This window comes from Anguilla rostrata, chromosome 2 (genome assembly GCF_018555375.3).
Source record: "Anguilla rostrata isolate EN2019 chromosome 2, ASM1855537v3, whole genome shotgun sequence".
Classification (NCBI taxonomy): Eukaryota; Metazoa; Chordata; class Actinopteri; order Anguilliformes; family Anguillidae; genus Anguilla; species Anguilla rostrata.
The window spans coordinates 66,062,413-66,086,821 of NC_057934.1; the positions used below are offsets into that span (position 1 = coordinate 66,062,413).

General features: G+C 48.5%; 2 protein-coding genes across 4 annotated transcripts in view; one reads left to right on the forward strand and one right to left on the reverse strand.

Annotated features, from left to right (window-relative positions):
• Window positions 1-3,901: 3,901 nt before the first annotated feature.
• Window positions 3,902-9,483, reverse strand: c2h19orf67 (chromosome 2 C19orf67 homolog). Of its 3 annotated transcripts, none has more exons than XM_064324092.1 (8): window positions 9,377-9,483; window positions 8,397-8,506; window positions 8,032-8,215; window positions 7,699-7,843; window positions 6,524-6,624; window positions 5,832-6,050; window positions 5,168-5,332; window positions 3,902-4,353 (listed from the first exon to the last, which is right to left on the reverse strand). In XM_064324092.1, the coding sequence occupies exons 1-8, from the start codon at window positions 9,412-9,414 to the stop codon at window positions 4,209-4,211; spliced, it is 1,107 nt and encodes a 368-aa protein (XP_064180162.1). In that variant the 5' UTR covers window positions 9,415-9,483; the 3' UTR covers window positions 3,902-4,208. The 3 variants fall into 3 exon arrangements, with proteins under 3 accessions (XP_064180162.1, XP_064180161.1, XP_064180163.1); XM_064324091.1 differs by lacking the exon at window positions 9,377-9,483 and adding an exon at window positions 8,828-9,082 and having other exon boundaries at window positions 3,903-4,353; XM_064324093.1 differs by lacking the exons at window positions 5,832-6,050; window positions 9,377-9,483 and adding an exon at window positions 8,828-9,080 and having other exon boundaries at window positions 3,903-4,353.
• A 1,058-nt stretch (window positions 9,484-10,541) lies between these two features.
• The window catches only part of pkn1a (protein kinase N1a), a 56,574-nt gene continuing 42,706 nt past the window's right edge, over window positions 10,542-24,409 (forward strand). Inside the window, exon 1 of the mRNA XM_064324098.1 lies at window positions 10,542-11,563. Coding sequence (XP_064180168.1) covers window positions 11,543-11,563 — 21 coding nt within the window. The 5' untranslated portion in view covers window positions 10,542-11,542. The remainder of the gene's footprint in view (window positions 11,564-24,409) is intronic.

Consider the following 24,409-nt stretch of genomic DNA (forward strand, 5'->3'; position numbering starts at 1 on the left):
CCAGTACTTTAGCTTGTAAAGCAGAGGGGTGAACACTGAGGAACATTTGATCCACCTGGTGGTATGCCAAAATATATGAGGGGCAGTATGGATGATGGGTGGGCAAGGCTCTGGAATGCGCATTTATGCAAATTTAGAGGTACGTACTTGATTTAAGAGAGTAGCTAATGATACTGTGAGGGGGAGGGGGGTGTTTTCTTGTTTTACTCGTTAATTTGTGACCGTCTTTCAGGTGGGGGGGGGGATGCAAATCTGGATGATGAGGATAGGCATGGGGGGCGAATGGATGGAACTGCAGAGATGCAGTTTTAAAAAGGGCTACATGCATGGGACGGGTAAAAGCCAAAGTCTAGCTTATGCTGGATATTAGTGTGGAACTAGAGATGTACGGTAAACAAAACAAAAAACCTTTTGATGTAGCCATCGGGAGAGTCCTACTCTGCTTCTCTTACCCATCACTGACATACAGAGATTCTAGAGCATTCCATACTCTTAATTTTACCTGTGCTTAATGTCATGGGAGCCCAGTTCTCTCCATCAAAGAAGTGAGTACATGGAACATTCCATCATTTTGATTTTGCTTGTATTTTAGAAAAGAAAAAAAAAACTGGAAAAAGGCCTTGTGGTGCTTCCAGCTGTAGCTGTTGTGGCTTCCAGCTGTTGTTCTTCGGCGGCTGTGGCCTGGTGCTGCTGGAAGAACGCTGTGCCACGTACGCCGGCACGTCCTCTGCCCCCCCCCCCCAATGCTCCTGCACAGGGTGGCAGGGAATCAGGGACACACTCTACACTGAACAATTTCTCCTTTACAGAGGGGGGTTTAAACCACGTTTATCTGTTTCAGTGGTACTGTGAGGACGTGAGCCATCGCACAAATCAATAGCGTGAGCGATGCAGTGTCGCTCTTCCAAACCCTTTGTCTATTTAAAAAATAAATGTAAAAAAAAATGTAAAAAAAAAAAATTTTTAAACTACTGTAGGAAGCTGCTTTGGGAGACCGTCACAAATATATGGCTTCCAGAAACGCATCAGGCTGTGATTAAACCGAGGTCAGGTTAGCGCTCAGCGGAGGCTGGGACTGCTTAAGCGCAGATCAGCGTCGGGGGGGGGGTCGCCGGCCGCCAGCCCGCTGCGCACGACGCGTAGCCCCGCCCAGCGCGATGACTGCGCAGCTCGGCCGGCGGTTACCGTGGAGACTATGCAGAGTGCGCGTGTTGAGCGTCCGATTGTACGTTGAGGTTTCGGTCCAATCTGCCTGCCTGCCTGCCTGCCTGCCTGGGTTCACCCGTTTGTTCGGGAGTAGCTGCTGATGTGGCCCAAACCAAGCCAGAAGCAGCTCTTTTCATATCGTAGACCCGGGGGTCCTCAGTCTTATCCAGAAAGGGCCGGTGTGGGTGCAGGCTTTTGTCTCAACCAGACAGTAACACACCTGATTCTACTCATTGAGGTCCTTGGCAAAGACTCTAGTGGTCGATTGGTAGACTCAGGTGTGTCAGTGCTTGGTTGGAACAAAAGCCTGCACCCACACCGGCCCTTTGTGGATAAGATTGAGGACCCCCGTCGTAGACGTTCAGCAGAGTTGTGACCAATGGCTTCTCGTGACTGTCACTGTGAATGAGTGAGTGAAGCAGGTCCGCTCATTTCACTACTCCTGGGGCCTGCCGTGCCCGCTCTCTCCTGCGTGAGCCTTGGGTTCCATGTTTATGTTCCCCTGATGCACTGTTGCAGCTGTTGAAGACGAGCAGTAGGGGGGGTGTACTGCAACAACCAGGGTTTACACCCGCAGCTGCTCGAGTCTTTCCTTACGTTGTGCCGCAGTGCGGGCCATGATCATGCCCAGCTCATGGCGATTGCCTTCAGTTGAAAAGTTTTCTTAAAATGCGATTCTGTGTTTGAACGGGTAAATGCTGGAATATACATGTTATGTAGCTTTGTTTTGGCGGGAGCCGTTTGGTCGTTTGTAGTCCATAAACTGCAGTTAACTCAGCAATTCAGTGTGTAGCTAATCTGAAGTAGCCAGGAACTCTGGTTACACGCAGATGGGAATAATTAGCCAATCTAGCCAAGGTTGTTTTGGGCAAGCTGGGAAATGAAGTCCACCAATCTAAATGCAGTTCGGGCACTATGGTCTGCACCTTAAACCTGGGCCCAGGCTCTGTGAATCATAAGCAGCGTTGCCTCTCTGAGTTTGGAATAGAAGCGCTCTTTTCCAATGCAGAATTAAACGATCTGTTTGCTGTATCTTTTTCCATCAATGGCAATGGTAAGCTTCTTAGCACTGTGACTTGTAGTGTAGTGTACAGATTGCCACATTGCCAATGTGAAGAATTGGTGATGTGTGGTCTTCCGTCATGGATCCAAAGTGGTACACACGGCGCATTTGCTGGAAAAAAACTGAACTTTTTCTGTTTTGCTCTTGTCTTGTTTCAAGGTTTGAATTTTTTTTTTTTCTATTAAAAGGGAAATTATAGAGCTAGTTTATTACATATTTGCAAAATCGTTTGCTTTATTTTCTATTCTAGAATTATGAAGAGCTGTGAAGTAGTTTGATAAATTATGAAAATTATTTATAGGTTATTAGACATGAATCAATTGTTTTAGAGTATTACAGTTTAAGGGTACGTAGTTATTGAGGAGAAATATTTATTTAAATTTCATGATGTAGCTTCGGTGTTTGTGTGCACTAGATGTAGCTGTTAGCTTGATTTTATTTTGTAATAGCAGTGATAAGAGTTCAATGTATTATGTACATCTCCGTCTGGTCTGAATTATTTCTGTCAATTAGAAATTTGGTTAAATGATAGGGATTTATTCACCAAATACTCAGATTAAATTCTGGCCATGAAGCATATGTGGTTAATGTAATGTGTCTTAACCAGTTAATAGATAGTGTTCAATGTTCCTGGATTTAATACTTTAATTTGTCCTCCCATTGTTGTATTGTACACATTTATCAATAGCCCCTTCTAAAATGATTAAGATGGTAAGAATGGACCACTAGGGAGTAGCAGGGGAAAACTTGTCCAATATAGTACCTGCTGTAATACAGGAATGGTGTATCCATCACAACCCATCAAAAAGAGTGTGTAGGTACGATCACACCCTGAAAATACTTGTGAATACTTGTGAAATTGAACCCATACCCTTATAAACCTTTGTCTTTTTTGTACGTCAGTTATTTAAAACAAGATGATTTTAGATGAATTGTGTTTTCACACAAAGCTGTGGAACACAGCCTAATTTGAAGGATTTCTTTAGCTAGGGGGGAATTTGTTGGGCCCAGGAAGTAATTTTTTTTTTTTTACAATTTCATGCTGTTTTTTTTTTTTAAGAAATTGATTTACCGTTCAATTTGAGTATTTTTGTTTGCTGAAAATAAAATGAAGTTGTTTTTTAAGTGCATTGTTTTTTTGTTTTTTTAAACTGGACATTTTTCTGCTGTAATTTTGGTTGTTGACACAGTTGTATCGGTTGTAAGTGTAAAAAAAAAAAAAAGTGTTCTTCAAGACTTCGCTCTCGCTTGTTTTGTGTTTCTAAGCTACACGCTGTGTGTTCGCTCCTGCTTCACATACCACTCCATTACAGACCCCGGTTTTACAGTCCACTACTTTAACAGCATTTAACAGACTCTTTGATTCAGATAAACTCTCGTTTCTACACACAGGCAGATGTTCACTGAAGTGATTCAGGTTCAGTACCTTGATTAAGGGCACAATGGCAGTCAAACCCCCACCACCTTAGAGTTACAGGCCCAGCTTCCCAATCATCACGGTGGACTGCTGTTTTAACAAGCGGGAGCCATTTTGGTGATTGCTGCAATTTCTGCAGGGCAGTAATTCAACGCTTGTCCCAGTTTTGTATTCATAAATAAAAGGACGAAGGATTTATTTTTTTTGTATGTTTACTGAAAATAAACATAAAACAGAAAAAAAAAAATAACTGCAAGACGAAATACAGGAGTACGAATGTTTAGTGAACATTTAACAAACTTGAAATGAACAGATAACAGCCGCTGGAATGGTGCGCGGCTGACTGACAAGAACGATATTGTACAAATGAAAACTCCACGTCTCTCCACAAGACCCTGCACTTACCGTCTACTGAATACAAGACTTAACAAGCTGCATAGAGGCTCATGGTCTACAGTGTGTGTGTGTGTCTGTGTGCGTGTGTGTGTATGTGTGTGTGTGCGTGTTCACCAGTGAGTCTCTTCATGTGGTCACTGCGCCATTCCCTTGGCCCTCCTGTAGCAACAGCGCCCCCAGCAGGCAGTCTGTGGCATGGCAGACCGAGGGCTCCTCCTTACCCAGGCAAAGCAGAAGTTTATACTGGCCCAACGGCGCAGAGCACAGCACCCTGAGGTGGGGGGGGGGAGAGGGAAAGGGCCTCTGAAGGACTGTCATCATCACTAAACCACCCCCATTTCCAAACTGAGCGCTCCCCCCCCCCAAATGACCTTCATCAAGTAATCACTTGTCACTGATAGCTTCTGTTTGATGGTGTTGGTGCTGTGGAAAGCTACAGCTCTAAGGCAGCATCTATGACATCCACTGACATTTTTGTTTCTACAGCTTCATGCAAAAATGGTACCATTGTAATATACTTCAACAAATCTAAGAGTGTCATTCCATATGTATTTATGAATTTTCATTTTCTACAGATTATAATTATTGATAAATATAATGTATTGGTAACCATTTGTGTGATATGTCCCAGATTTATGATAAAACCACAGCAGGTGAAGGCTTTAAATGCAGTTTTACTGAAGGTGTTTTTGTACATTTATATAGCAGTAATTTGGCCATATTTTACTTTATGAAAGTGCTGTATGACCCTACATGCTATATTTGGCCCACTTCTGATTCTGTACACACTGATACAGAGATAATGCATCAGTATTGGTCAAAGTAAATTCTAATGATTCCAAATAAATGTTACAACTAGCTACTAACATCACTTATGAACTAGAAACAAATACCCAGAATATTGTGTGTATATCCAAGTAATTCAGGAACTGCCTGAGAATTCCCTTTAAATGCAAAACGAAGCTGAGATTCTGGATACCCCTGGCATGTATGTGCGTGCTAAAGTACGCCGGGGTTTTGAATGTGACACACTGGCCGTGGTATTGACAGGATGGGTGAGAGGGGGTTGCACAGAGGGTCTTTACCAGTCGTAAATATCCTCCTCCTCGGGGTCGGGATCTGTCTGGATCCACTGTCCGATGGACCAGGACCTGCTCGCACAGCACTGTGTCCCCGGGCCTCGCTCGCCCTCTCTCTCAGCCTCCCCCTCGCTCTCCTGCTCTGGCACGTCCTCGTAGCACAGGAAATAACTCCAGAGGACAGACAAACACACACACACACACACACACACACACAAACAGAGCCACAGACACATTTATACAGAGATAAGGGGAGGGGGGGGGGAAGCCTTCTGCACACAAGTGCTTCTTCACAAATGAGGTGCTGGTTGTGGCCAGATAAGACTTCAATGAAATAAGAATGGGAGGGGTAAAAATTGTTTCTATGGTTACCCCCAACATTCCAAACGACACGATAAATCATCAGGACTGAAACTGTCAACGTGAAAACATATTTTTATATTTTTATTTCCCTTGCATTAAAAAGTCCTGATTGTTTCTCCAAAAAAAATATTCTCCCCTGTATATTCCTACAGTAAATTATATAATGACCGTGCTCTCTCAAATGACCCTTAGCTCTTCCATTTTACGCACAGTCCCGTTCGCCTCTCTGTGACCCAAATCTTAGCTCTCTAACGGTGCCGTTTGTTTGCCTTGCAGCCCGCCCCCCCTCCCCAAAGCTTTCACTCACTACTCAGTGCTGCCCTCTCCTCCCCCTCGCTCTGCCCTCTCCTCCGGGTCTCTCTCTCTCTCTCCTCCCGGCCGCTCTCTCTGTCGCTCCACGTTCCAGCGCATGCGCTTGTAGAGGCCGCGCCCCGAGCGCGGCCCGAAGGGGGCGGGGCGGCAGTACCGGAACGCCGACACCGTGGTGCGGTCCATCTGGCACTGGCCCACGTAGAAATGGGAGACGCTGGGGACCGAGGAGCCGTGTGAGGGGGTGCGGAGCGGCGGGGGGGTTGCCTCACACCAATCTGGCAGATGTGCGTGTGTGTGCGTGTGATGGGGTGCGTGTGAATGTGAGCGACCTGCGGCTTTGTGTTTTAATGACAGATGTGTGTGTGCGCGTGTGATGGGATGTGTGTGAATGCGAGCGACCTGTGGCTTTGTGTTTTAATGACAGATGTGTGTGTGGATGTGATGGGATCTGTGTGTACGTGTGTGGCTGTGGCTTTGTGTTTTAATGACAGATGTGTGTGTGCGTGTGATGGGATGTGTGTGAATGTGAGCAACCCGCAGCTTCGTGTTTTAATGACAGATGTGTGTACGTGTGATGGGATCTGTGTGTGTGTATGGTGGGATGTGTGTGTACGTGTGCGGTTGTGGCTTTGTGTTTTAATGACAGATGTGTGTGTGTGCGTGTGCGGCTGTGGCTTTGCGTTCTACCTCAGGGGGTCCGTTTCCTCCAGGGACAGGAAATTGAAGGAGGCGTACATCAACACGAGCTGTTCCAGACGGCTGCTCAGCTGCTGAGAGAAGTCCAACAGCTGCAGCGATAAAAGGGCAGAGAAACATCGGTAAAAAAAACTACGCCCAGCCTACATACTCCCTCAGCCTGCATTTTATCCAACTGTATAGCTCTGTCCTGCTTTCTTATAACAACCCGCCCAATCCCTGACCCGGGTGTGGATGTAAGGGGGCAGTGGTGCCCGTGGTTCTGACCCGTGTGCGGATGTAAGCGGGCAGTGGTGCCCGTGGTTCTGACCCGTGTGCGGATGTAAGGGGGCAGCGGTGCCCGTGGTTCTGACCCGGGTGTGGATGTAAGCGGGCAGTGGTGCCCGTGGTTCTGACCCGGCTGCGGATGTAAGGGGGCAGTGGTGCCCGTGGTTCTGACCCGGGTGCGGATGTAAGGGGGCAGTGGTGCCAGTGGTTCTGACCCGGGTGCGGATGTAAGGGGGCAGTGGTGCCCGTGGTTCTGACCCGGCTGCGGATGTAGGGGGCAGTGGTGCCGTGGTTCTGACCCGGTGTGGATGTAAGCAGCAGTGGTGCCCGTGGTTCTGACCGGGTGCGGATGTAAGGGGGCAGTGGTGCCTGTGGTTCTGACCCGGGTGTGGATGTAAGCAGGCAGTGGTGCCCGTGGTTCTGACCCGGGTGTGGATGTAAGGAGGCAGTGGTGCCCGTGGTTCTGACCCGTGTGCGGATGTAAGCGGGCAGTGGTGCCCGTGGTTCTGACCCGGGTGTGGATGTAGGGGGGCAGGGGTGCCCGTGGTTCTGACCCGGGTGTGGATGTAAGCAGGCAGTGGTGCCCGTGGTTCTGACCCGGGTGTGGATGTAAGGGGGCAGTGGTGCCCGTGGTTCTGACCCGGGTGCGGATGTAAGCGGGCAGTGGTGCCCGTGGTTCTGACCCGGGTGCGGATGTAAGGGGGCAGTGGTGCCCGAGGTTCTGACCCGGGTGTGGATGTAAGCAGGCAGTGGTGCCCGTGGTTCTGACCCGTGTGCGGATGTAAGGGGGCAGCGGTGCCCGTGGTTCTGACCCGGGTGCGGATGTAAGGGGGCAGTGGTGCCCGTGGTTCTGACCCGGGTGCGGATGTAAGGGGGGCAGTGCTGCCCGAGGTTCTGACCCGTGTGCGGATGTAAGCGGGCAGTGGTGCCCGCTGTGGCATGGAGCTGCGCGCTGTGGACTCCAGGTAGGTAAAGTAAGGTTGGCACGAGCGCAGAAACGTAGGAACCACCATCTCCAGGCCCTCCTTCAGCAGATGGTCATGCCTATGCGTCAAAGTGAGAAAACTATATTACTTTCTAAACAGATATTGTACGTGGAATACCAGAAAACGCATACACTCTAATACATACAATATAAAATTTGATTAGAAAATAAACATACTGGTTACAGGACGTGCACCCACTGTCCAGTCCACACACCCACATAAGTTGCACCTGGTATCCTACTTTACCTGTACACAAGGTGTGCCTGGAACTCATCGGCCTTATTCAGAAGGTTCTGAAGCTGCTGCTCGATTAGTTCAAACTTGTCATGCGTTCTGTTGATGTTACAGTAAGAGGGGGAGGAGGACTCTAGGGGGGCCTGCCCCGCGCAGTATTTCTGTCCACATCTGGGGGAAGCCAGCGGACTGTCGACTGAAAATATAAAACAACACGTCACAACAATGGCAGCATTCAGCTTGGCAGTTTACTTGTACGGTTTAATGTCACTGTAAAACAAATATGTTTACAGATTAATAATTGAGACGACTATATATCTTATGATCAGCGTGACTGTATTTTTATTTGGCGACCCCTGGTTTAGCCTGGCCCTCACCATTTCTTGGGTCGGCGGGTGCTTCTGTGCGGTTCGCTGTCTGCTGGAGAAGCTTTCCGTACACAGACGGGTCCTCGCATACTTCGTCAGTCATTTTTTTCAATGTCCACCTTTAAAAACACCATTCTGTTAATCTCATCATATTCAGGCTTGTTACTTACTCGTATAGCAGACCAACAGATTTCCCACACTTTTGTCGTCAAAGTGTTACAAACTAAGATGGATTATTATAATACATTACATTTATTTATCAGACGCTTTTATCCAAAGCGACGTACAAAAGAGCATATCATGGCCATTGGACAACTACAAAACACAGGTTCAATAAGGTACGATACTCATTTCGTACAGCTATTTCTAGCCAAGAAATAATAGTCGTAGCCTATGTAACTAATTTTTAAATAAAATACAATAAGCTAAAAGAAGCTTACGTTAGTTGCACTAATGGATTTTTGCCAGTGTTGTCACCGCCAAGTTTTCTATGACCGCTAGCTAACGCACCAAAAAATCGTGACATGAACATAATTCCCGCCAACCAAAAGGAGACGGTCGTTGTTAATGACGTCAGTCAATCACATTAATTGTACTAGCAATATTGTAAAGCTGCAGCTTCTGGTTGTGTAGCGAATATTAGTCAACGAGTAGTTTTGCCTTGCAGAAACAGCTATCATTAACATATAGGGATGTAATGAACATCCACAATGCACGTTTGCATTCACACCTACAACGAACCCTCACGTTGAAAAGCTAAACGCTTATGAAATAAATAAATATGGCTATGAAATAAATCCTGAAATAAATTAGTCAATAGATCTATAAAAACAGTGTTGTTGTTGCTGCGAGCAGTTCACCTAAAAATGCATTCATTCATTTGTACAATGTACATCTTTTGCCTTTTCTTCGGCCAACTTATCCATTACAGCCCATCTGTACAACGTTATTGTTCACACGAGAACGTCCAGATATTTTAAGGCACCTACCATAGTCGAACGCTAGAGGGCTGTATGTTCCTTCGCATGCACCGTTATCTTCCAGAGCAGGTGAAGTATAGCCTTCTGCCGATTGAGGGTGCTCTAGGAGAGAGAAGAGCGATATGATACAGTAACATATATTCACAATAACATATATTAAAAACATAGCCATGTAATGGATTGCTTTTGAAATTACAGGGCAAACTATTGGGCAATTGTTGTGCATGCACGATAACGATACGGAGGATAAGCAGTTTTCAGTTTCTTGTGTGTGTGCGTGTTCCTTTCAACTTTGATGTTTGCACAGTCAATATCGTCTCTTTAAACGAAGACTTACTGCTACCCAAATATCTGATTTGCATGGACAACCCCTCCGCCTTTAGAAGGCAGCCTTGTTGAACGAGTTTGTGGATTTGCATGTCCCTGTGTTCCGGCTGTGTATCCGAACGAAGAAAAGAGAATGGCAACTTTGTGTTACCGTGTCAGTAAAAGAGGATAGATATTGGTTCAAGAATTCCTATATAAACTTTTATATAATAATAATAATAATAATAATAATAATAATAATAAATAACTTAGTACCTCAATAAAATACTATAAACGAATCTATTTTAAATCATTAGTTATTTTGACTAAACTTAGGGTTGTAACTAGGCAGCTGTTTAATAGGTGACTTAGTTGATGCGCCAGTCTTAACGACTACTTGTATCTTTATTTATTTTTATTTTTCCATAGATTGCGTTGTTGCCGTTCTCGTTGTTAGTGTTAATCAGTTTAACCACCAGGGTCCAGGTTGAACTATGGTTGTTCCGTACTTGGACCGGTACTTCTCTCTAGGGGTTTCGTCATACTTGTTCCTGGTTATGGTTATACACTTTGTTGTACGTCGCTCTGGATAAGAGCGTCTGCCAAATGCCTGTAATGTAATGTAATGTAATTTTAAATGGCATAAAAATAATTCTATTTGGAACTGTCGCGCTGTTATGCCGACAACAAACAAAAGTGAGAATCTCACCAACGTCAGCCTACATTAACAAATGAATGAAGTGTCCACAGAAAGGGTGTTCAACAGTTGGTATTGAATAAAAAAGGCGCTGCTGCCAGTTCAAGATATAATACAAAAAGACCAGTCACATGACACGTTGGGCGCGCTCCCGTGTCCTGCCTCCCTTCTGTTGCTCAAGGCAAGCATCAGGCAGAGAGCTTCAGCCGAAGAGAGTGGCCTCCCGCTCGAACCATCAGCGGCATTTTGGCGGAGGAGAGTGCCAACCTGCAGCCAGGGGTTAAACTGGGCGAAAATTTCCTGTTCCTACTGCGAAACACCTCTGTCTTCTTCAGGAGTCTTCTACGGAAGAATCTGTCCAACATTACTGCGCTTGAACGGATCATGGAATACCGCGACTGCAAAGAGGGGTTTTGTGGCATGTGATATGGGGATTGGCGAGCGTCGGGGATGCGATACTAGAATGAGAGAGAAAGAGGGCGTTCGTTAGTTCTCCGGCGTCATAGCTAACGTTAGCCACTACTGATAGCTACTAGTGTATCAAGCGAGCACCAACCTTAGCCAGTTTGGTAGAATATTTGGATCCTCTCGTATTTGGCTGTGCGCGTCCTTTGCGCTGTCTTACTGGCTGTATAACTGATAGCTGGCTAATTATCTAGCTTCCCCATCTACTGAACTGTAGCTAGCCAGCTACCAGCCATCATACAAGACATCCCCTTAAGCCGCAAAGATAATGCGTTCAGATATGTGTTGAATATTTTATGCCTGTTATTATTTTGAAACCCACTGTTATATATTGAAAGGGAGAGAAGAGAGCAGCAGACGAGCGGCGTGCTCCCAGCAATGCCGATTGGGATGTCCAGTTGGATGTGAACAGCGGCGAAGTGGCGACACGGCACTCCGCGGACGAACTCAGTTTTTGCTTCTGGACTTTTCTTGGTGGAAGTTGCTTGGTTAAAACACTTTTGTTCGAAACATTTGTTGGAGGCGAAGATGGGATTTTTTGTTCATTAATGACATAAACTGACAATCTGGAGGAAAACTCCATTACAAAGCCGTGTACATTTCATTGCAGCTCGCATGATAATAAGCACACAGTTGCTTTTGGTAGCTCATAGCTAGCTAAGTAGCAAGCTCGCTGAATTGCCTTTGAAACTTGACAGCATAAAACGATGGCGAACGACTCCATACAAGTAAGTTGAAGTTTTATATAGCAGTTGTTTTGTGATGTAAAAACAACATTTGTGCATGTTCCCCTTTCTGAAATATGAACCTGTCTACGATCTCCACGTGTCCTTTTGTATTATCCCAATAATCCGAAACGGTTTATGGTGCGTTGTCGCGTCACGGGGCTGGTTTATGATCGAGAGCGTTTGGTAGCTAGAGCGCTTTCCAAATGGCGTTAAATGTTGAGGGCAGTGGGGACGCGATGCGACAGGTGACGGGCGAGATTCAGAACTGCAGAGTCACCTTGACGTACGGGTCCGTGTGTTTATCGGTGTGACTTTTAGATTTCAAGCGGGTACAATAATGGCAGGTGTTTACGAATACAGATCCACAACATCCAACCGAAACTCCTGCTGTTCAGTTCTTGGAAAGTGTGTTCGAAATGCGTTGCTCATTGCTTATGAGTGTCAAATACAAATATTTATGTTTGCAGTCACCTGTTAACTTCTGTGTGTGTGTGTATGTGCGTGCGTTAAAGAATAAATGCTAATGAACAGAAGAGAGCACCTGTTTCACCACTTATAAATGCATAATGACTTTTAAGAAATTACAGTAAAACTGTCAATAGCGGTTAGCTAAATGTAACTGATAGGCATTGGTTGTTCTGTGTGATGGAAGACCAGAGAGCAAAGTGTCAGTTTTGTACTCGCAAAAAAAAAAAAAAAAAACCGGTACAGATGGGTCACCACAATAATAAATGTGACATAGGAACAATTACAGTGGATGCTGTTGTAGAGGTTGTTGCTATTTTATATTTCAATTTAAAGTGTGTTGTTTGTTGTGTGAGGGTGCTAAGAATAGGGTTTAATTAAGTGTCAGGTTGCACAATTCCACCCTAAGGTCCTTGAAACCAGCAGTGTGGAGGATATTAAAAATTAAACGGTGTTCTCACGCTGGCATCAGCACAGGGCCTGGCCCCTCCTGCCCGGCACGGCTGCTCCTGTTTCTCAGCCTCGGTGCCGGTCTCAAACTGACCAGCTGCGAGACCGGGGCCTGGGACCCATGCCTGCTGGGACCCAGGCCGTGGTCCTCAGCAGAATAGCGCTTTGGAAAGATGGCGGTCTGTTGACTTCCTGTGCAGTGCTGGCGGCCCTCACTGCTGTAGCCTCCCCAGAGCTACTGCAGTGCCGATTATCAAGTGCGTGTATGCGTGTCCGTGAGCCCGTGGCTGGTCGTTTTCATTTTAACTGATCGTGCTGGCCTGCCGTTTTTGGTATAATTGTTTCCCTGTATGCGTGAAGTATGAACAGCCAAAAACATACACCGTCATTCTGACTGCTGTTAGACACCGGTGAGTTGAAGCCCTGAAAGCATTGGATTGCACATGCGGAAGCAAAGGGAAGCCTAAACCACAGTGGTTATTTCTACATGGCCCGGCTGAAGTGTAAACGTCATTCCGTGTACTACTAGGTTGAGGAACAACATTTGTAGCCAGAAGGCTGCTGTTTCTGTTTCCTATTGTGCCACCGCTATTTCACCCTTGTGTGAGGTAGGCTACATAAACTGTATTGCTCGTGGAAATGTGTGGCTGTTCCCATGAGCGATATTAAAAATGAGGGCCTGTACAAGTTCCAGTGTGTGAGGGTTTCTTCCCAGTAAATAAACAAGCAACAAAAGTAATTGTCCAATTTATTGCTAACACGATTTAAAGGCAGTGGAATTTTCCCATTGACTTGTCATTGGATTTAACAAACATTGAAAGCTGAGATGAACAATGGAGAGACTCTCCATTTTTCTCCTTTTAGATTTTTCAGTCTTTGCCTCCTCTTCGTTCTGTCAAACACACCTTCCTTTGGGTGTGATTAAGCCTCTTTCTCTCTCTCTCTCTATCTCTCTGTCTGTCTGTCTCTCTCTCTCTCTCTCTCTTTCTGTCTGTCTGTCTGTCTCTCCCTCTCTCTCTCTCCCTCTCTCTGCTTGGCTCGTGCGTCCCGCTCAGTGCGGGTACCGATGTTATGTCTTAACATGTTGACATTTAAACTTTTCCATGTGGGAGCCGCGTCTGCCCTCCTTCGCCGGGCGAGCGGCTCTCCCCTCGCCGCGGCGGCTGCCGGACGGAGAGGACGGGGGGGGGGGGGGGCTGCCGGGCGGAAGAGGGCTCCTGCGCCGTCCGTCAGACAGGTTAGGGAACAGAGGAGGCCATTATCCACGCCGCCGGGTCTCTCTCTCTCTCTCTCTCTCCCGGGGGCGAGCGAGGCTCGGCCGCCGCCGTCCGCGAAGCACCGCTGTTCCTGCACAGCGGCGCCTTTTGTTCCGCGCGGGAAGGCGATAATAAATAAATAAAAAAAACTGCACCCCACTGCCTCACATTTCCTCGGAAAGGTCAAGGGGGAAGAGACGAGAAGAGAAGAGAAGGGAAGGGAAGAGAAGAAGGGGGTGGGGCGGCCATTGTGGAGCTGCAGTATCTTGCTTCTGCTCAGACAGCGATCTCTCACAGATCCCTAGACTGCTCGCGGTGAACGGCGGCAGCGTGGCACAGTGGGGAAGGATCTGGGCTTGTAACCGAAAGGTCGCAGGTTCGATTCCCTGGTAGGACACTGCCGTTGTACCCTTGAGCAAAGGTACTTAACCTGCATTGCTTCAGTATATATCCAGCTGTATAAATGGATACAATGTAAATGCTATGTAAAACATTGTGTAAGTCGCTCTGGATAAGAGCGTCTGCTAAATGCCTGTAATGTAATGTAATGAACGGAAAGGGCTGCAAAACGCACGCGCTCCCCCGGCACCGCTGCGTGATACGAGCCTGATTTTCTTATCGTAGCTCCTCGGCCGTCGCTGACAGATCCATAACACGCGTACTCGGGCCGATGTGGGCACACAAATTCACGCCCCAACCTATGCAAAGCACATACGGTGTATTTAAATTATGCTGAAGGCACAATGTTCTTGTCGCGCTCTTGCACACACACCTGTGCACGAACGTACGAGACCATAATTAGCAAGTTCATTCAATACCAATAACAAGGTCCATGTGCACTTTGACACATCATTTACAAAGCATGTCAGTGACCCCCTTCATTCACCTTGGAAGTTAAGAATTCTAACAAAGGTCTTGTTATAATACGTATTTGATAATGATATTTTATTCTTTTTAATGGGCCAGCAGACACAGCATTAAAGAGAGCTCACTATGTCGGTGTTCAACCAAGCTCTAATCCCTGCTTCAGTTCGATTTGCAGTTCACCTGCGTTGTCTCTTCCTTGGAACTTCTGAATTTTGAGAACCGCTTGTGCATTTCAGGTAGTGGCGAGTTTGCACTTTCAGCTTGTTTTAGTTTGAGGACAACGTAAAGGAGAGCTGTGCTTTAGAACAGGCTATTATGGGCTGGCAGCAGCTCAGCGCCTCAGCCAGTGGAGATCAGTGGGGCATCACGCAGATGATAAGGTGCCCATTACAGGCACATTGGGAGCCGTTGGGCGGGGTGTGCTGGACTGCACCGGTCCCTCCCCTGTGCCCCTGGGAGCCTGGCCAAGTGACGGCAGGTGTAATAAACGGGACGGCGATAAAGTTTGCCCTCCCGGTCACCCCCCCCCCCCCCCTCGTTTAAATGGGAAAAGTGTCCTCTCGCAACCTTCCCCTCCCCCCTCCCCACCTCAGGCCATTTGAAATCGATAGCGCCGCAGCCCGACCGTATCGCGGCTCTCGTCTCTCGCTCTTCCGCGGCGTCTCTCTCTCTCTGTGTTCCGTCTCTTGACGGCGTCCAGCGGGATTCTGGGAAGGGCTCTGGCTGTCTCACGCAGCCGCCGTGCGCTAGCTCCCCGCGAAGCTCGCTCATTAGCGCGCCGCCCGCGGCTACTCCCGACCGCCGCGATCGGAGACTCTTCATTTATTCATTCGCCCTTTTCCCCCCCCGCGCCGTGTCGCCGTCCTCCTTCACGCGCCGCACCTCGCCGACGCCGTCCCGCAGCGGACAGGCGGGAGAGCGGCCGCCCGCGTCTGACCCCCCCGCGCGGAACGGAGACGCGAAAGGACGAGCTCTGTCCGCCGCGCTCGCATTTCCTCCTCATTTCCGTCCCGAATGGGCAGGCCTGCGCTAACGCACAGTAGCGTCATTATCAGGACGGGACAAAAGGCCGTTCAGCGTCGCTCTCAATGAGCCCAAGGCAGAGTGTGAGACTCTGTTACTTCATTTAAAAAAATTTTTTTTAACTTTTATTGATAATTCACAATCTTTCGCCGTACTCTCTTTTCTGTTTCCGTTTGGGATAATCTTGTTGGTACGTATCTACAGTATGTGAAGATGGGCATGGTGGAAATGAGTTTTATTTACAGTACTGATTGTTGGTTTGTTCAGTTAACTTTACGCACATTGATCATAGCTGGGCCTTCTTGCTGATGTCACGCTTGTAAGCCTGAGGCTAATACTGACGCTACATTTCTGTGAGTCTCTCTGGACGGGAGTGTCTGTTAAGTGAATGAAACGTAATGTAATAATTATAGACGGTTCATTGCCCATCTAATTCAACGCAGCTTAAAAAGTGCTTTCGCTTGATAATCTCTCAGTAACCTACACACACGACGGGCCAGCTGTAGCCCCCGAATAGATGTGCATGTGCAGCAGCTGCAGCTGTTGAAGTGGCCTTGTGCAGAAGTGGGCGGAGTGAAGGGGCATCCCCTCTGAAGCCATTTGTCCTGCCTTTTCCGTGTGTGCTAACTCGGGGGCAGGCTCGACACAACCGAGGCCCGACTTTGTCGTAAACTGATCTGTTATGGAGTCTCGGCTCCCCCCCCACACGTACACACACACACACACGCACACGCGCACACACGTACACACACACACACACACACACACACACACGCACACACACACACACACACCCTGTGCTGGCTCTGTCAGAGTACCAGCTGCTCTGTCTTTGCTCCCACAGGGCTCAGTTCCATTTTATTGGAAGCCCCCCCCCAGCGCTACCATGGCAACCACGTGTCCACACCTCAACATAGGTTTCTCACAGCAAGACACACCCCCCACCCTGTGCTGTCTGCGGATGTTTTTCTGCTCTTATATGGTGCATAATTGCACCCCCGTGAGTGTGTGTACTGTAAACTGGTTTTGTATGACAGTATTAGCGAAAGAAAATTACAGAGGATTTCCCCAGCTGTTCTGGAAGCTCTTAATTATGTGGAGTTCCTTAATCAGTCTGGGGTTTTGTGGGGCTGCACCGGGCTGGATGGAAAAAAAAAATTCAGTGTCTAATAATCTAATAATAATAATAATTAAGAACCGCATTTTTAAAACGGTTATGTCTACGTAGTGGATCATATTGCTTGTTCTTAGGTTTGATAGACAAACATTTGCAAAGATTAACGGCAGTCATAAAGATAGGTAGCCACATTTGAGCACAGCCTAATTGTTTCTGATAATACCGCAGCAAACCCAGCGTTTCTGCTGGAAGGGGCAACGCAGTTCTAAAACCTGTGCGCACCTTGGGAGAGACCGACGCACAGGTGGAGAGCCAGGTAACTCGAGTGCGGTTACGCTGTGTTTGCGCTGTCATGGCGATGGCCGCCAGGCAGATGACGTCGTGCTTTTCTGCGGCGGCTTTTCCGAGGGCGTGGCCGAGGCTCCCTATCGCTGTTCCTGCGCCGGGGGGGGGGGGCGTGAACGGCGAAGGGTAGCGTGTCACCGCCCGCAGCCACCAACCGGCTCTCTCCGCTCCCGCGCCGCTCCCCTCCCCGGCCTGGAGAGCGGCCCGTCCGACAGGCCCGAGCTCAGCTGCTCCCAGCTGCCCTTGTTTGCTCTGTAATTCCGGCTCAACCTGACCCAGGGGTTGAATTACACATCATGGGGTCCTGGTTTTGGGGGAGGAAGGGAAGGGAGAGAGGGAGGGAGGGAGGGGGGACACGGGTTGAAGACGTTGTCGGCCTTGATTTCGGGTCGCGACCCAGCGCTGCTAACAAGGCGCTGCCAGAGGAGGGATTAGAGCAAGCGAACACTTAGGCGGCAGACGCGTCCTCTGCCGTTTAGCTGCCAAGGTTTTTAGGTCACGGTCCGGCGAAAAACTCCATTAGGGCCGCGGGTTCACTTCGCTCCCGCTGATGTCATGTCCTGGCCGTCGTTCCCCCTCTCACCGGTCCCCCTTCTGTCTCCGGCACATCTGTGTCCAGGCTGGGAGTCCGGGTTCCTGCCGGGCCCCGGACTCGTCCCTGCCCCTCTGGATTCACTGGCAGATCATGTGGAAATCTGGGCCGCGTCTGTTAGTGGAGAGGAGGGGGGTCCTGTGTGTCAGACATGGAAGGCCTGTTGCTGTAATGAGCACGGGTCAGCTGTGCCTTCTTTTGTTTCTCCTGCCTTCCTTCAGTTGACCGATTTTAACCGAAAACAGGCTGAGCGCCCGTTGCGGGGCCCCAGCGAAATCCGCGTCGTTCGGGGAGGGGGGCGGGGGAGGAGTGGACCGAACCCCGAAGTCCGGATAAGGCAACGTTACCGCAGTCGCGAAGTACGCAGGAAAACAGACGCTGCGTGTATTTTTTAATAATACAGTGAAAATACGCGGGCACGATTGTATTGAGCTGGGGTGCTAGCGTGAAGTAATAATGCTGCTTCTGAACTGAATAGAGGGCGTGACACCCAGCCATAGAAAATACTTTGATATTAAAAGCGCGACATTTCAGCCCGCCAGACGAGGGCTGGACGGTCGATGAAATATCACATTTACTAATTACAACAATAACGTTTTAGTTTGTGGAAGCGTGTGATCAGGCTTTGGTCCGTTTTAGATCTTGGCTTTTCTTGTTAGTGCCCGTCCATTACAGACATCGTTGTCATGAACTAGGCTCTATACTTACTGGTGTCCTGATGACCATTAGCATTAGCCAGCTGGCCCGAAAACTGCTGACTAATTAACTGAAATCGGCTGTCGAAACAGGCATAGCGGAGTGTAGCAAACACTGACAGGAAGTTTTAAAACGAAACGGTTACCGTAGCGATCAATACTTACTGTTTACTTTTTTGAATGCAGTAATACTTTTTATTTGTACGTACATTTTGTCCCCATTCTGTTGACTTGAAGCAAAAAGATTTATAACCTGGAGCCATATGAGATCAGAATCCTATCAAAAATCGGTGGAACAATGTTAGTCATAAATGTTATTTTTGTTGGTAACGTTGTGATGCACATATCACTATGGTTAATACTGGTTCAGTTATGAATATTCAATAAAATGAATATCCAGCAGCAATATTTAAATGCATATCTCCACACTACAACTAATGACTTGCGTTATAACTGGTGCATTAAATTATTGCCCATTCTGAAAGTGTGAAAAGCTGCTCATTAAAAATTATTATCAGGTTAAATTCTACGTGTTTTGAGATGTATTTATTATCTAATGCAGTGGCGTAGGTTTCATTTGAACATTGGGGGCAGGGACATTAAGTGGGGGTTCTGGTGAAATTTTGAGCGTCAAACACTTTTTTATGCACCAATTTGTGCCTTTTCTGCATCAATTTATGGTGGAAATGCTTCTTTCGTGTTTTGATTGAGGGGGACATCCCCTGCATCCCCCCCCGAAATCTACGCCTATCATCTAATGGGGCTGTATTTAAATGGGATTTGTATGTAACATAGAAAATAATACATTACAGCACTATGAACAGAGAAAAGGAACAAAAGTTGTTTTTTTTTGTAAGGTCCAACCTTTCTACACTGAAGGTGATTGCCCTCTGGTGCTGAGTGAAGGTATAGATCTTGGGACCTGTCTGTCTGGAGTTAAAATTTCAGACTTCAGTGTAGCCTAGGCCTTCACCAGCGTTAAGCTACAACCCTGGTGCACTTAGGGGGGCGAAATGGCAATCCATTCTGTTCATTAGTTGATGAAATCCGACTCATTTTTATTAATGTGTCCATCTGTGTGGATTAATAGGCAGAACTGGCCCTGGAGATAAGCATCTTTTATCTCTGAAGCTCTCTTAGCCCCTGCTGCCTGTAATCAGCTGTAATCTGCTTTCTGTTTCCCATTAGGCTGGTGTGCAGGATTTTAGGAATTCATCCCCGACCCACTCTCCATGTGTTCCGCTGTTCTTTTTTTCTTTTTCTTTTTTTCTTTCTTTCTGTTTTTCTGTCCCCGATGTGAAAAGGTTGAATCGTGTAATTTGTAACGGGTCATTTCTGAAAAGCTGTGGGTGTAGCCGGACCCCCCCCTCCCCCCTCCCTTCCTGCAGTGAAGGCTGTAGTGTGATTTGTAATGTGCAGTGGATTGGAGGTGGCGGGGGGGGGGTTGGGGGTGGTTGTTTGTAGCTCACTCAGAAAGGAGTAAGACCCCCCCGTGATGGTCCGCTTATCTGCCCACCCACTGCTGGGGGGCTCCTAAAGACCTTGGGCCTCATTAATAAATATGTTCTCGGACTTAAGCTCACCCGTAATCTTAAAATCATTTTTTCAAGTTGTGTTTACTCATAAAAAAATAACTGAGACTGAACAAAGTTGCTAGCTGCTTTATTGGTTCTAGAGTGACATGTCTTTGTGTTACGCACCTGTGATATGTGTCTCAAATGGACTTCAGTTTTCCAATTACCCGGCCTTGAATGAATGCAGCTGAGAACCTCCAGCTGGCTTCTAGCTCCCAGACCCCCCTGACAGGATCTAGTGGGATCTTCTGGAATCTCCCAGCTGCTGGGAAAGCCTCGTTGCTATAAAACCCCCATTATCGTTACTCATTATTTAAGTAACTTTAATGGCTTTTGTATGTCGTTTGATGTTTGCTGAGGTGGGCGGGGCGTCTCCTCTCGCGTGTGTTTTTCGGTGGAGCTGAGGTCCGAGGCTGGTCACGTAGCCGCGTTCGTGCGTCTGCGCCGCACGCTTTCCCCAGGAACTGCGAGCGCGTGCTTTGCTTTGATGTTTGGGGCGTAGGGCGAGCCCCAGAGCGAGCGAGGCATTAGTCACGGCCGAGCTGCTCCACTTTTTAACGGGTCTGCGGGAGAACCTCGACGCCCCTCTCTGGGTTTCCCCCGCCCCTGCGGCACCCGGCGCTCAGGCCACGCCCGTCTGCTCCGGGACCTCTCCCCCCCCCGCCCGGGACCTCTCCCCCACCCGCCCGGCCCACCCCGAGGAGCATGGGAATCCCCACGCTGAGGAGTGTGTGGACCACAGCCCGACACACACACACGCACACACACACGCGCACACTACACACACATTACATACACACACACGCGCACACTATACACACACTCACACACTGCATACACACACACGCTCACTACACACACACTACATACACACACTTACACACTACATACACACACACATGCTCACTACACACGCACTACATACACACACTCACACTACATGCACACACTCACACACTGCATACACACACACGCGCACACACAAAAACACTATACACACACTACATACACACACTCACACACTACATACACACACACACGCACACTACACACACACACTCACACACTACATACACACACACGCGCTCACTACACACACACTACATACACACACACACTTCATACACACACACGCGCACACTACACACACACTACATACACACACTCACACACTACATACACACGTGCACACACACACACACGCTACATACACACACAAACACTCACACACACACATACTCACAGTCACACTCACACACATACACACGCACTCACACTCACACACACACATACTCACACACACACATACTCACACACACACACACACACTCACACACATACACACACACACACTACATACACACACACATACTACATACACACCACATTACATACACATACTCTCTCTCACACACACAGACGCACACACACACACTACATACACACACACAAACCCACAAACACATTGCACTGTGTCTGTCCTGGTTTATGACACGTTCAAACGGGCATTAGGAAAGCCAGCCATCCGGAGGGTCGCGCTGAATAAGCCCCAGCTTTGACAGCGCACCGGCCGTACAGCGGGCGAGTGCAGCAGTGTAACTTAAACACAATGCGCTTTAAAGCCCCCCCCCGTCCCGAGCTTTGACAGCGCACCGGCCGTACAGCGGGCGAGTGCAGCAGTGTAACTTAAACACAATGCGCTTTAAAGCCCCCCCCCCGTCCCGAGCTTTGACAGTGCTCCGGCCGTACAGCGGGCGAGTGCAGCAGCGTAACTTAAACACAATGCGCTTTAAAGCCCCCCCCCGTCCCGAGCTTTGACAGTGCTCCGGCCGTACAGTGGGCGAGTGCAGCAGTGTAACTTAAACACAATGCGCTTTAAAGCCCCCCCCCCCGTCCCGAGCTTTGACAGTGCTCCGGCCGTACAGTGGGCGAGTGCAGCAGTGTAACTTAAACACAATGCGCTTTAAAGCCCCCCCGTCCCGAGCTTTGACAGTGCACCGGCCGTACAGCGGGCGAGTGCAGCAGTGTAACTTAAACACAATGCGCTTTAAAGCCCCCCCCGTCCCGAGCTTTGACAGTGCTCCGGCCGTACAGTGGGCGAGTGCAGCAGTGTAACTTAAACACAATGCGCTTTAAAGCCCCCCCCGTCCCGAGCTTTGACAGCGCACCGGCCGTACAGCGGGCGAGTGCAGCAGTGTAACTTAAACACAATGCGCTTTAAAGCCCCCCCGTCCCGAGCTTTGACAGCGCACCGGCCGTACAGCGGGCGAGTGCAGCAGTGTAACTTAAACACAATGCGCTTTAAAGCCCCCCCCGTCCCGAGCTTTGACAGCGCACCGGCCGTACAGTGGGCGAGTGCAGCAGTGTAACTTAAACACAATGCGCTTTAAAGCCCCCCCGTCCCGAGCTTTGACAGCGCACCGGCCGTACAGCGGGCGAGTGCAGCAGTGTAACTTAAACACAATGCGCTTTAAAGCCCCCCCCCCGCCAGCAGGGTGGACCTTGGGACAATGAGGGCATTCATGTTGATTTGCCCTGCTCCAGCCGTAGACTGATGGTAAATGCTTTTCACACACTGAGGTTCGCCCCCCCCCCTTTGGGCGTCCTCCTCTGCCTACAGCAGGCCTGCGTTTAATGCACTGTGTGTTCATTCGTTCAGAGCCACACCCCTTTGTTTCCTCTGTGTGCGGTCACAGGGTGTCCAGGTCCGCTTGTGGACTGCTGGGGTCACGCAGATACGGATCACACGGTAGGTGAGGTCAAAGGTCAAAGTTCACAGATTAGGACAGATCTGAGGACTTACGCTTGTGACATGCTCGCAACCAGAACCCTGCAAAAAAAATTCTTCTGAGGTTTTCTCAGGTGCGTTTTCTCCAGAAATCTCCCTAGGCTGTGTTCGGCTTTGGCGAAATGATACGTTTTTCATTTTCACAAACTGAAACGTGTTTAAGAGTGACAAGGACAGACCCATCATACAGCGCCCTCCCTTACTCCCCTCTCTCATCTGAGCTCCAAATATAGGGGCTAAAAATGTAGCCTCGATCCATGGATTTTAGTTTGGGCCGCAGTTTTTGAGTTTTAGCTGCTGCACGCATCTGCAAGGGTGCTCTCATAGAAAGGGTTTTTTGTTATTTTGATGGCGAATGACTTTTGACAGGTTATGTCTTTGTTTTTAAGTGTTGTGTGTATGTGCATGAACGTATGTGTGAGTGTGTGTGTGTAAACGTGTGTGCGTGTGAATGTGTGTTTGCTGTTTTTATGACGTTGCGTCATGATTGTATTCCCACTGGGAAGAGGTCATGTTTGCCTGTCTTTAGTCTGTTACACAAAGAGTACAGAGATAATACAGAAGCCTCTTCTTCTGAGGCCAGTATTATGAAAACATAGCTTTAAATGCTGTGTACACACAGCACTGCATTCAGGTGGCAGTTGCCTGGATCATCCCTGACAGCTGACAGTACGCTGTAATGCTGAGCAGTGTGTTCAGTAGTGCTCTCTGGCAACTCAGTTAGAACACAACCCCCTCTACCCAGCAACACGTACTAAAGTGAGTATCTCTCCCTCTCTCTCTTTCCATTTCTCTCTCTCTCTCTCTCTCTCCACCCTCCCCAGAGACTCTGCCTTTGTCCCAGCCCTCCCCCCCCCCCTGTTCTCTTACAGAGACATTGAATCAGGGTTTAAGGTTACGGTTTAGTCATGTCTCTGCGCTCTGTAGTTCAGGGCTGGGTCACAAACACGAACAGTGACATCATTAAGGGGGGTGCTGGGAAAATGAGTTAAAAGTTGGACAGCGCCCCCTTTTCACTCTTCTCTATCCTCCCCACCCCGGCCCCCCACCCCACACTGGGCCTGTTGGCTCCTCAGCCTGGTCTCATTTCCCCATCTTTGTCTCCTCTCTGTTCTGTGTGTCAAACACCATTTACACACCTTCCCCTGGGTGTGATTAAGCTTCTCTATCTTCCTCCCTCTCCCTCCCTTTCTCTCTCTCTCTCTCTCTCCCCCTCTCTGTGGCTCCCTCGTCTCTGTTTCTCATCATTGGTACGCCTGCCCTTGCATATGTGTGCGTGCGAGTGTGCATGTGTGTGTGCGCGAGTGCGTGTGTATCTGTGTGTGTGTGTGAGTGTGTGTATCTGTGTGTGTGTGTGCGAGTGTATGTATATGTGTGTGCGCGTGCGTGTGTGTCTGTGCGTTTGTGTGTCTGTGTGTGCGTGTGTGTGTATCTGTGCGTGTGTGCTTCTGCCTTCTCTCTTTAACCCCCTCTGCTTTCTCGTGCCTGTGCTCAGTGTGATTCCTGGTGTTCCCACACACACACACCCCTGCGTCTGTCTGCGCTTTCCCTCTTTCCAAGAAAGCCCCGAAGAGAGCGTTAGAGACAGGAAGGAAGGAGAGAAAGAGCGAGGAAGGAAGCGAGGGTGAAACAGGAGGAATATCCAGAGAGACGGGAGAAGGTGGTGGTGGGTGG

What these genes read in the sequence shown, in the direction of transcription:
- c2h19orf67 (XM_064324091.1), bottom strand. Translation starts at nt 8,919, where the DNA reads ATGTTCATGTCACGATTTTTTGGTGCGTTAGCTAGCGGTCATAGAAAA. An exon ending in CAGGCACACCTTGTGTACAG is followed by an intron (nt 7,844 to 8,031) that starts GTAAAGTAGGAT and finishes TTTGACGCATAG; the next exon opens with GCATGACCATCTGCTGAAGG. An exon ending in GGAGAGGGCAGCACTGAGTA is followed by an intron (nt 5,333 to 5,831) that starts GTGAGTGAAAGC and finishes TGTCCTCTGGAG; the next exon opens with TTATTTCCTGTGCTACGAGG.